Source organism: Scardinius erythrophthalmus (assembly GCF_964197995.2).
Source record: "Scardinius erythrophthalmus genome assembly, chromosome: 2".
Taxonomy (NCBI): Eukaryota; Metazoa; Chordata; class Actinopteri; order Cypriniformes; family Leuciscidae; genus Scardinius; species Scardinius erythrophthalmus.
The window spans coordinates 61,346,057-61,359,084 of NC_138222.1; the positions used below are offsets into that span (position 1 = coordinate 61,346,057).

At 36.3% G+C, this 13,028-nt stretch overlaps 1 protein-coding gene across 1 annotated transcript; it reads left to right on the forward strand.

Moving 5' to 3' along the window:
- Positions 1–9,554: 9,554 nt before the first annotated feature.
- On the forward strand, positions 9,555–12,008 carry LOC308705477 (C-type mannose receptor 2-like; the record flags this gene model as incomplete). The annotated part of the gene is made up of 4 exons (XM_081390500.1): positions 9,555–9,591; positions 10,242–10,604; positions 11,147–11,476; positions 11,641–12,008. The coding sequence occupies 4 exons, from the start codon at positions 9,555–9,557 to the stop codon at positions 12,006–12,008; spliced, it is 1,098 nt and encodes a 365-aa protein (XP_081246626.1).
- Between the last annotated feature and the right edge of the window lie 1,020 nt (positions 12,009–13,028).

Genomic DNA, 13,028 nt, shown 5'->3' on the forward strand with positions numbered 1-13,028 from the left:
ATATGTTCAATATAAGGAGATAAACAACTTTTATTCAATAACTTATAGAGTGATGTTCATCCAGACCATAAATTATCAAAGTCACAGGACTTTAAACATATTTTTTGAAAATATATGCTTTTTAACCCTCCTTTTATTTGTATCCCTCTTAAGCTTTTGACTCGACCACTTCGATTGAATGAAGTCCACTTTTTGTTTGTTTAGATGGCATATATTCAAAGTTTTCAACCAATCAAAAATGATTGAAAAGCTTGTAAAGGGTTTAAAGGTTGCCTTTCTGACTCAGGATCAGACTTATTTATTTCACAAAACAAGATTAGGCCTACACTACATCTTTTTAAAGGTGAAAGTATGTCCGGGGCAGAACTGGGCCCTCATTAAATTATGGAATAATTTTAAACAAAAAATTAAAAAAGGCATATTTGTGGAAAAAAATATGTAATATTTGAGTTACATAAATGCGTTTTATTTGTTTTCATCTTAATTGTACTTGAAATAATAGTCAAGAACAATAATCCGTGTATCATTCGTTCAGTCGTTTCTTATGTTATATTGAAAGTAGAAAAATGAGAAAACAGTTCCTTTTTCGATTTTTCATTTTTTCCAAAAAAACGAAAAACAAGAATTCAGCCTGATTTTTCGTTTTTCGTTCTGAGGTAGAAATATTCGATTTCTACATGTAAGCGGGAATGAAACGCCCCTTTCCTCTGATTTGTCAGCCGAAGATCAAACCAGAGAATGTCTAATAAGGGGAGAACTTCCACTCTCAGTAAACTTCCGGCTTCTGAACTGGTTGCAGTTCCTCTCTGGCTCCATATGAGGGCGCTCACAGGACGAGTGCAGAATGAATGGAGGTCTATGGCGCTATACCCATCAAAATCCACTTTTCTCAGGATATAATTTTTTGTCTAGTAATTTGAATGTTGTATTCGAAAGGAGATGCAAAGAAATTACACATTGCTGGGTGTTAGATTTTTTAGAGTCACTTATTTGCTTTAAAAAGTCTTTTAAAATGTCAGTGACATCATACACATCGTACAACCAGAGATACGGCTTTACGGCAATCCTTCAGTCACTTTGGTGATTTCGCGCTCTGCACTTTCTTTTCTCTCGAGGCATCGACCACACAGCCGACACAGGTAAATACACGTGCTAGAAGAGTTTTTGTTTTGTTTGTTTCTGGTCCCGCTTCGGATGCCACAATGCCATCAAGCGGTATCTCTGGTCGTAATCAGTCCTTCACTGACCAATCAGCGTTCATTAGCAGAATGCTGGCATGTTATGGGCAACAGCTCAACCTGTAAGAAATCGAAAGGACATAAGTACTCGTTCATTCAACTTTCGACCTATAACCCATGTTGAACTTGCTATACCTATAATCAAATCTGAGATTTCTCAACGGGAATCGGGTGAAAGAGACACATTTAGCCGTCTAGCCCCATAGACTCCCATTCATTCTGCACTCATGGGGGCGATCGCCCCCAGTGGAACTCTGGTGGAACTACAACCAAAATTCAGTCCAATAGGACTTAATAGGGAGTGGGCAGGCTCTCCGTAGATGGGCTCTGATCAAACTGTCCCGTCATCAGTTCTTCCTCAGTTCTGCACTGCAGAATAAGAGTCCTCCGTTGTGTGGATTCTTAACGCGTTTATTGCAACTACATTTCATCTTTTTTTTCATCAAACAACCAGACTAACAAATAGACATAGGCAAATGTCAAAGGGGAAGTAAAGGTAAGGGGAAGTAAAATATGCATAGACATAGCCTATAAGTTATTAATAGTGTTTATAATGTTAATGTTGTATTTTATTTACCAGTCTTTTACACTATTTCTGAATAGGCTGATAATAAAATGCGTTTGTTTCCCTCTCAACATGACCCGGTGCACTGCGCACAAGCGCACATCTTTGAGATATAAATTAATACATTTTAATAAAACACAAGGCCTACATTATAAAACTCAGAAGAGTATGTATTATCTCTGTTGTTCTCTGTTCTGCACTGTAGTCCGAGTCCAAAGTGGGCCGAGTCGGACTTGAGTCCGAGTCCTTAACATCCGAGACCGAGTCGAGTCCAGCCGAGTCCACAAAGATTTAAATGATTTGAAATTGACCTTTCACAAAGACCCGCCCCTCTTAGTTACTGTTGCTATGTCTGACAAGCCATTCTCACTCCACATGTTCTCGCACAGTGAAAAATATATTGCGGAGCAAAGAGGACACTGACAATGTGCCAACAGACAAGACAGAGCTCAGTCTCAGCTTTCGAATTTTTTCAAACAATAAATACTGTTTTGTGGTGCTCTATGTGTAGCGCCTTAGTTCAAGCAGCACGTGAACTGATAATCTCTTCTAGATATAGCACGAATTAAACATGAATGAACATCAGAACTGCAAAAAGACATCAGTACACACCATTTTTCAAGTTCAAGTCCACTGACTTTAATTTACTAACTGTTTTGGTTTGTTTGTCTGACAAAAATGGCAGGTATCTGCATTATGATTGGTCAGATCGCCTGTCAATCAAATGTCAGTGAAAGCTAGGTCTCAACACTGAGCTCTTAAATTAATATTTTAACCCTTACAAAATGATTGCAATGTATAGTTACAGTCATATGTTTACCTATTGTACATCTTTCTGCAAGGTAATGCTCAAGAAGTTAGGGGTAAACTTTTGAGCAAGATGATGGTGATGTTTAAATTTTTCTTATTTTGTTTTACATGCTAATATCTTATTTAGCCTCTGAAGGGCAGGACTAAATTCATTAATTAATTTTTAAACAAAATAAGAACAATTTACACCAATGATCTAGTTCAAAAGTTCACTCTCAAAAAGGAAGGATACTTAATAACACATTTTTTGTGTTATGGCTATTTTAACACATTTTGTGTAATTTTAAGTTGATCATGTGTAAAAAGAAAAATAAAGAGAGAGAGAGCAACACGGTGTATCCATTCAAATCACATTGCTGCAACGTCACTCCGCGCCTCAAAAAGCAAGTTCCCGCCTCTTTTTGAGAATGACTCGATGGATGACTTGGATGCACATGTCAGGTATTTCAATTTATTTTTTATTAGAAATTGTCAAATATAAATTGTCAAATGTATTTTATTATTGTTATTTTTTTAGACGGTCGAATGTGCATTTAGTTAGCGACCTCTGACGCACCGCATCTGATAGTTAACGTTAGTGCTTCACAAATGATTTTTATTTCTCCTCATAGACTTTGATAAGTTTGTCCCTCACTTTCTAGAGATAACTCATTTTTAACGAGTTTTGTTTTTCTTTGATTTGTTGCAAATGGCATGATGTCTGATAAAACGCTGCAGCTCGTTAACGAGTTTGACAAAGTACGTTACCACTTTCATTGCTATCTGTCGCTCTCTTTCATTAAACAACAGAATGTATTGATGTTTTGTTAAATGCCCTTAAATAATAACATGATTTATCAAGGTAACGGTAAAAATTTGATTGACTTCGACAATCGAGTAGCCTACGTCTCCATCTCAAAAAGGATGTGTTAATTTGACTATTTTAACACAGTTTGCGCATTTCGTGTAGGGTAGACTGTGTACAGTTGAGACACTTTTTGAGTTTTGATTTTTCACACAAAAATACATACGGAAAAGAATTGAATTTTCACATGAAATGCCACATGACATTACATTAGCATGTAGACTAATGTATTATCAATCAATAATACCCATAAGTAGTTTACATTTTCCACAATTAGCGAATAAAAATAAGGTGCTTTTTGTGTCAACTCTGTCTCAACTGTACCTATGTACGGGACAGTTGAGACAGTACTATGGTACAGTTGAGACACCCATTTTTAATGAGGGAAATGTAACTAAATGGTCATTGCAAATATAATAAAAAAAGACTAATGAAGAGATGAAGCTCTTTTCTTTTTTTTCACATATCAGGCCAGTGAAGCAACAGGAATCTTGAACTTCTCAGCTACCTTCCTAATTGATATGCCCTCATCTACAACTTTTGCGGCCCTCTCTAAATGGTATCCTGGCATTCCCTATTTGTTGTCCTACCTCTCGTGCGGGGCATCCTGCACAAGAATAAGATAACTTGCTAGGTTATCTTTCTAACATGCATGTTAGAAAAATATATTCATTAATAACATACAGTTAAATATAATAAATATGAAATTGTATTTTTAATTGCGTCCTATGCTGGCCAATTATGACGTTTAACCTGCTATCATAACACTGAACAAATAAACAGCGTGTTTTGTAATATAACTCTATTGGGGTACGGTTGAGACACTAGTGTCTCAACTATCCCCCGCTGGCCACTTCGCACATTTCTCTAGATTTTGCATTGAGCTTGCATGACTCATTACCATGGAATATGCCAATTTTTAGGGCACAGAATAACGTTTGTAATGGTACCAGTTACGTTTAACAGTCACATAAGGATAATAAGTTATTCATAGTTGAGTGCGCAAAAAACGATGCAAGCCTTCCCTTAGAAAAAAAACTTTTGCAGATATCTTCTGATCTGAGACGCGTCCAGTCTTCAGATTTTGCAGGATAAAAGAGGACACTAATACGCATGTGCACAGCAAAAATCACAACTTGTGCATGCTGCGCGCGCAAGTTATTTAAGGTGTCTCAACTGTACCTATGTCTCAACTGTACACAGTCTACCCTACATAAAACGTAATTGACACAAATTGTCTAATAATAACACATTGGTGTGTAGAAAATTAGCAGGAATAATACATTGTTGAGTTAAAAGAAACACAAAATGTGTTGTCCTCAACACAGGTTGTGTTGTTTTCAACATCCTTTCAAGAGAAGAGTAGCCTAGTTAACAAGCAGTGTTAGAATGAACAATATCTATTTATTTGCGAAAACTAGCATAATAAACTTCCGTGATCAACCTAAAACAATCTTTTGATCTCCGAAAACCAGTCGTCCATTTTCAATGAAGTGTCTTCCTGAATTTGGTACTTCATACTACTTTTACTATTTCTGCCATGCATTATAGTAAATAATATTAAAAGTAGTGTGTTAGTACGCGGCTCCAAATTCCGAATCTGTTTGTCTTGTATTACAATGCACTCTCATTTTTTTTTTTTTTATCTTTTAAGAGAAGTGCCGATCCCGGGGGTGCGCGAGACCCTGAGCACCCCCGGGATCGGCGCTTTTACATTATGAATGTGATGCTTAATCAGTATAACATTAACCCCTGGTTTCACAGACAGGGCTTAAGACTAGTCCTAGACTAAAATGTAAGTCTGAGCTGTTTCCACTGAAATAAACTTGCACTGACTGATCTTAAAAATATATCAGTGCCTTTTTAGTTTTAAGATGCACATCGGTAATGTTTTTTTCTAAGCATGTTTATAAAAATTACTTAAATGTCCTAATTGATCTATGGTCTAATCCTGGCTTAGTCTAAGCCCTGTCTGTGAAACCGGGCCTATACAGTATATAACAGATTGGTGTTTTTGTTTGCCCTTTTGCAGCTTCAAATGGAGGACACTCTGAAAACACTAGTGGCTGTACTACTTGATGAAAAGGAGATATGCAAAAAATTGCAGCATCTCAAGTGTGCAGCAGAAATAATTGATGCTTCCAAATGTCTCCTCCCCTGTGCTGCAGAGTACCACTGAATTTTAAAATTTAAAGGAGAAGTTCACTTTTAAAAAAACTTTTGCTGATAATTTACTCACCCCCATGTCATCCAAGATGTCCATGTCTTTCTTTCTTCAGTCGAAAAGAAATTAAGGTTTTTGATGAAAACATTCCAGGATTTCCCCCCATATTATGGACTCCAATGGGACCCAAACGGTTCAAGGTCCAAATGACAGTTTCAGTGCAGCTTCAAAGGGCTTTAAACGATACCAGACGATGAATAAGGGTCTTATCTAGCGAAACGATCGGTCATTTCAAAAATAAATAAAAAAGTTTAAGTTTTATAAGCACAAATGTTCGCCTTGCTCTGTTCTGTGATGCGCGTCCAAGTCATCAACAGAATGTATGTTCATGGAGGATTTGCATATACATAATTACAAGTAATATACTTGAACATATTTTAACTGCCTTTTTTTTTTTTTTTTTTTGAAGGTTGCACCAAAGGTAAGTGAGTGACTTTGAGTAACTGAATCACTAACTCATCTAATAAGAACTACTTTGTGCTTTTTATATTTCCAGTATCAACGTAATATAATTGATGTAGACACAATGCGAGCACTAATTGAAAGCAAAGGTTTGAGTATATGTAAGGATTATGAAGCTTCAGGAATGCTTTCAGAGACATCAAGAAAGCTCCTTGTGAAGATGGGAGTCAGTGCGTTGGTGAAACACAGTGGATTGTAAGTTTACAGTTGAGAAATTAACTAAAACAACTGTGAATGTGATAACGTATAAAGATGCTGAATACTTTGAAAACACACTGATTACTTTTAATAATTTGAACATAATTGGGGAAAAAACTTGTAAAACAAACTGCTGATCAGCAGCAGAGAAAACTGACTGAATTTGGTTCCTGTATTTTATTTTAATGTATTATGTATTTTAACAGTGAAAAATCCTCTGGTCATGCCAACTGATAATGAGAGTGAATGTAGGCTACTTTGCTCGTTCTGTCAAAATTACAATTCAGGTGTGTGTTGGTTGAGGCACAGATGAAGCAAGAAACAGTTGCAGCACACTTTATTAATTAGATTCTAAACTTGAACAAACTAGGACAAGAACACAGGACTCAGGAACAGAACAACCGAACGACAGCGTAACTGTAGACACAAAAACAGTCAAACAAGAACTCACAAAGACAGGGCTGAAACACAGGGGTAAACGAGCTAGACAGGATAACAAGGGGGCGTGGTTAATGGGAAACACCTGGGATGACTAATAGACAGACAGGGAACCACATTTAGTATACGCTGTTCTATGAATATGCAAATTAGCCCCGCCTCCACTCACTCAGCTCAGAGATCCACTGGTTGACGATCACACGTTTATCTGATTGTTTACAAGGTAGTTTGCGACGTCAGAAACACCAGCGATTTCAAACCGTGTTTTTGAGACTGTCTTTGGTTCACTGCAGTTTTAAGGAGAAAATACTCAGCAATGGTGTCGACTCATGAATTTACACATGATTTGTCTTAAAGCGTATTAAAAACATCACATAGACATATAAATTAAAATCCTAGAAATCTAGACGCACCCTAGAGACAGCGAATGTAATTTGCAGCCAGTGTCGTCTAGCAACTCTCCATTGACTTGCGAGCTGGAAAAAACAAACTCTAGTCAGGCCAATCACATCGTGTATAGAGTCGGCGGGCGGGCTTAACATAATGACGGCAGAGTTGTGTCGGTTCTGCGTGAATTCCCTGTTACTTGAAAACAAAGAAGATGGGTCTTTCGAATCGGCTTTGGCCGCGACTCTGGAGGACTTGGAGTTAAGCTTTTCTTTGAGGAAAGAGCAAAGAACGGACCTGAAGTCATTCTTAAAAAAGGAAGATGTGTTCGGAGTTTTGCCGACCGGATACGGCAAACGTTTAATCTATCAACTAGCTCCTGGTGGGAAAACGCTCTGGTTGGTTGTAGCGCTATCCTATTGTGTGCAGAGGGAATCTGAAAGACAATCGTTTATCCCGGCCCTCGGATTGAGTCCTGCCAATGGTGTGTTCCCAGACCCAACATCTCGATGTGTGTCTGGCTTGTCAGGCTAGGTCTTTGGTGGTCCAGGGTTTTAACATTGACATACGCCACAAGAAGGGTGCAGAAAATCTTATCACTGATGCTCTTTTAGGATGTGAGGAAAGTTTTGTTGTTAAACTAGTTGTTGTGAAAATAGTAGTTTTCTTTGGGGAAAAGGGTAGATTCATTGTTTGTTATTTTGGCCTTGACCCAACCCTGAAGTCAATATGCTTCCTTTTTGATGTCATGTGCTGACAGTGGCCATTTTAACAACTTTTTAATAAATAAAATTAGCAGTCAGATGTAAAGACTTTATTTATGTTATACTCCTGGACTCTAGACCTCTGGGACGTAACAATGTATTTATACCCATCTCTGCAAATGAATAAGCCTGAATTAAATTTAATGAAATATGACTAGAACAATAACACTCTCTGTTTCTCCTGTTTCACGTCAGAAATGTAAATGTTGTCCATCCTGAACGTCTAAACAGGGACATAAACAAATGAGTGATGAGGATGTTTACATGCAAATGTGTTCATGTTTTATAGACAAAAAAAAAACAGACAGTAAACAGCAGGAGTATGAAACAAAACAAAAATTAAAAAATGTTTTAATGTCCGCATTTTAATGTCTTTATCTCGTCTCTGTTGTGAATGTCTGTCGTGTCTCCTCCTAAAGGAAACATCTTTCCTTTCTCTTCATTTTGTCTTTTTTAATCCCTCAAACCCTCTTCTCAACACAAAGGCTACATCTGAAATCCCATTCATCACTATATAGTCGGTGAAGACAGTATGTGACAATAGAAGTATGTCTGAATTCACAGCACTCATAAAAGAGTTGTTAAAAAGTACCCGGATGATCTACTTCTTCCTGTGAGATTCTGAAGTGTGTATATGATGAACACTTTACTATCCCATGAGGCCACAGGAGAGGATTGATGAATGGTAGTGAAGCGACGCAACTGACGCTGGTAGGTCACATGATAATGACAACATGACGAATGTAGTATGTCTGGTTTGCATTCATACTACACACACACACACACACACACACACCATATAGAACATTCTTTTTTACTGGTCATGAAGTAATTTCTTATTCAAAATAAGCACCAACTTTAAGAGAGATTGTGATTTCAGACACAGCCAAACTCTCTCAATAGTCAAACTCACTCCTTCATCTCACACACGTTTCTTTCTCTTTGACTGGAGTCTCAAACAGGGGCTTTTAAAGGCTCTCAGTAACCAGTATCACCAGTCTTCACTAATGAACTCAACCCTCATCAATCACATCATTAGTGGATTGTTCAGTTCACACACAAACAGATAAAAAGTGACCAAAAACAGAGAAACACAAACATGTCAAGTTGAACAGGGATGTAACACGAGTTATACAGTCCAGCAATAACATTAGAGAAACTGTTTAGTTATTAAAGTTCAAATGTAAATTATGAATGTTCATATGTATATAATGTTCTGATAAGGTCCATATTAACATACACTGATACAGACTGACAGGCGCCAAGATGCAAATAAGGGGAAAGAGTTGCAGAAACACACAAATATAGAGGAAGTAAAATATGAAATAGGGGTTTTTAGAGAAATAAACAAATGACGTGATGAGCTGAATGAGGGATGAGAGCAGATATAATAATCACGTAGTTTAAATCTGCAGACAGAAACATCAGACTCAGGACAGAAACACACGACCTCTAAAGTAAGAACATGTTCATTCTTCAAACACAATTACACTTTCAGATGTTAATATTGTCTCAATGATTGTGAATCAAGTTTTGCTGCTAAAATGTTTTTTATTATATGATCATGTTTTACTTTGAAGATGAATATGATATTTTGAGTTTTTTAATGTGTTTTTCCTCAGAAATGGACCAAACTCTATATTTGATTCTTCTTCTCATTGGTGAGTGTGTTTGTTGTATTATTTATGGTTTATAGTTTCATCAGGTTTGACCCTGTTATGAAAAGCATTAAATCAAACGCTCTCTTTCACAACTCCCATAATCACGAATATTTTTTATTCATATATCTATTCAGTTTTATATTAATATTATTTTTACTATTAAAATATTTATTAATATTGGGTAATAGCTTTCAGTTTTATATTTTCAGGTATTGCCTAATTCTAGTTTAGGTTTAGTAATTCTGTTGTATTTCATACATTTTTAAGTTTCTATCTAACTTTTATTTTAGTTGTAGTAATTTCAGTACTTCAATTTAAACTTGTTTTTTTTTCAGTCAGTTGTCAATTAAGGTTAATTACGTTTTTCATAATATTTATATTTTATATTATTTTTGCTTTATTTCAAAAAATGATTGCTCTAGTTTTAGTTAACAATAACAATGGATATTTAATTCCTTCATTTATGTAGGCCTACACATTTATTTATATATTCACATTTTGTTGCATTTATTCCAATTTTTTTTTTTTACAAATTCACATATAATAATAACAAATATTTAATGTTTAGATGTTTATTTTTCTATTTGCCCCTCATTTGTTGTTGTTTATTATAAATAATTTATTTGTGCAATTGTCTTTATTTTACACAGCTCTCTGCTCCGTATCTGAATGTGTTCAGCGTCAGTATCACTTTATAAACGTGGGCAAGAACTGGACTGAAGCTCAGAGAATCTGCAGAGAGAATTACACAGATCTGGCCACCGCTGACAACATGAACGACATGAACGAGCTGAAGAAGAGTGTGAATCATGGAAGTGTTCAGTATATCTGGATTGGGCTGCAGAGGACGAGTGTTTATAAATGGCAGTGGTCTTCAGGTGAACCTGCGCTCTATCTGGACTGGGGACCTTATCAACCTGATGGCAGAGATGAGTGTGCTTTCATGAGAAATGGAGAATGGAATGATTCTTCATGTAGTAACAACCTGACTTTCATCTGCAGTTCATCTAACAGTAAGTGCAGCTCCATACAATCACAATAAACATTCATATAAACATTCTTATAAAAAGATACACCATATACTGTACAAAATTTTGATGCGATACTAATTTCTTCTGCTGTTTAATGTGGTCATAAATATAGCAAAGACAACTTGAAGTCAATTTCTAAAGACAAACCGATATAGGATTGGGGAATTTTCTTTAATTAATGCATGTTGATCTTTTGTTGTTGATAACTTTGAGAATCTGCTATTAGAGAATACAGAGAATTATATTTCAGCAAAATACTGATATCATATCAAACCATAATGGAGAAATAAAGAGTTTGAAAATCATCAAAATATTCACAATTGTTACTTAATGTTTTATCAGCAAAAACATCATGAATATTTAATATATCATCAGCTGTAGAAACAGTCTTTGAATGTCACGTGTTTCTGATGCTTCGCTGCTCTTATTCACATTAAAAACCATGAACTGTAAATCAGAATAAGAATAATGAACAAACTGATTCATGAATCGGTTTCCATGTGTTTTTCTTAAAGCGAACACAGGACTCGTCTTTGTCAATCAGACGAAGAACTGGAGAGACGCTCAGAGTTACTGCAGACAGAATCACACTGATCTGGTCAGTGTGAGGAACGAGAATGAGAATCAACAGATTCAGAAGTTCATCAATGATAGTCACATATCTAAAGATGTCTGGATCGGTCTGTTCAGAGACTCATGGCAGTGGTCAGATCAGAGTGACTCCTCATTCAGAGACTGGGATTCTGGTCAACCTGATAATAGTGGAGGAAGTGAAAACTGTGTAGTGATCTATGCTCTGGGTCAATGGCATGACAAAACTTGCAACCTCCAATATCCTTTTGTGTGTCATGAAGGTGAGCAGATCCTCACAAACACACACAATCCATCCATCACCTCCAGATATCTTAAAGTTCACGCTACATGTCCGACATGACAGATTCCTCCACAGTGTTTGTTCTGCATGTTGTTTTTGATCAGTCTCTCTCTAGTTTTTGCTTGTGGTTTGTTTTGTGTCCAGATAAACTGATTCTGATCAAAGAGAATCTGACGTGGCCTGAAGCTCTGAGATACTGCAGACAGAATTATACGGATCTGGTCTCGGTTCAGTCAGAGGAGATGCAGCGTCGTGTGATGAATGTGGTTAAACGTGCGTCTACTGAGGCGGTGTGGTTGGGTTTACGTCACTCCTGCACTCTGGGCCTCTGTTTCTCGGTGAGCGGAGAGACCGTGTGCTATCAGAACTGGGCTCCAGGGAACGGCACAGGAGACGAGGACTGTGAGTCTGCAGTGAGATCTGGAGCAGTTCAGTCTGGAGGAGATCAGCGCTGGATCAGCCGTCCTGAACACGTCAATCTCAACTTCATCTGCAGCAGATCTGAGGAGTGAAGGATATGTTTGTGTTCTTTCATAACTCGCAAACACTTATTGTACTTTTTTTATATGTGCTCATATCAATTTACAATGATAATTTCTGTTACTAAAGATTACTGTATGATTTTTTTAATATCACATTTTAAAATACTTTTGTGCACCAAATATATACGTTTTAAAGACCCCATTAAATCAAAATAAATTTTAATATGTGGCTTTATTTACATTTTAAATTTAGAAGATGGCTTTAAAATAATATAAAAAGCAAAGGTCACATCAGTTGATTTCATGGGATCTTGGTGTTTTGGTGGTTTGGCAACTTTCTTCTGATCATTCCTGTGTTTTGCACTAGTCATACAATTAAAAATGACTTGTTTAAAAAGTGATTGTGAGCATCGATGTTTGTCTCAATGAAATGAAATATAGTTTATTCTTAAAGTAAAAAGTGGAAGTTGAATATAAAATATCTTGTGAACTGTATCTGATGTTGAAACTAATTCAAAGGAGCACCAGCTCAACTGAACTGACTAGAAGCAGAATTATTTTACGTTTATAAAAAACCTAAACACACACACAAAATGTTTACTAATAAAAGACATATACAGTACATCTCAACATGAATTTGTGGTATGCCACATGTACTCTAACATGTAAGTCAGCAAATTTTGTGTAAAGGAAATATTTACAGCAAGACAATGAACACGTGAAACCAAAGTTGTTAAAAACTGCTTTTTCTGTAGTTTCATGACTGACTTAAACAATTATGAAAATGAAGCATTAATGCATGTGATTTTTTTTTATATAAAAAAAACTTCTGCTGTTGTGAAAGATCACTGTAATGCATTAACATGAAGAGATCTGTGTGAAATCTTCTAAAAATGCTACAACATCTTTTGCGTAACAATTGAGACACACTTAGACATGAACACTCATCATACAAACCTCAACAACGCTGACAATTAAAACAAAATAAAATAATCAAATCTAAACAGTAAAATATTCAGCTACATAAATGATCTGTGGCTGCTGCTGTTG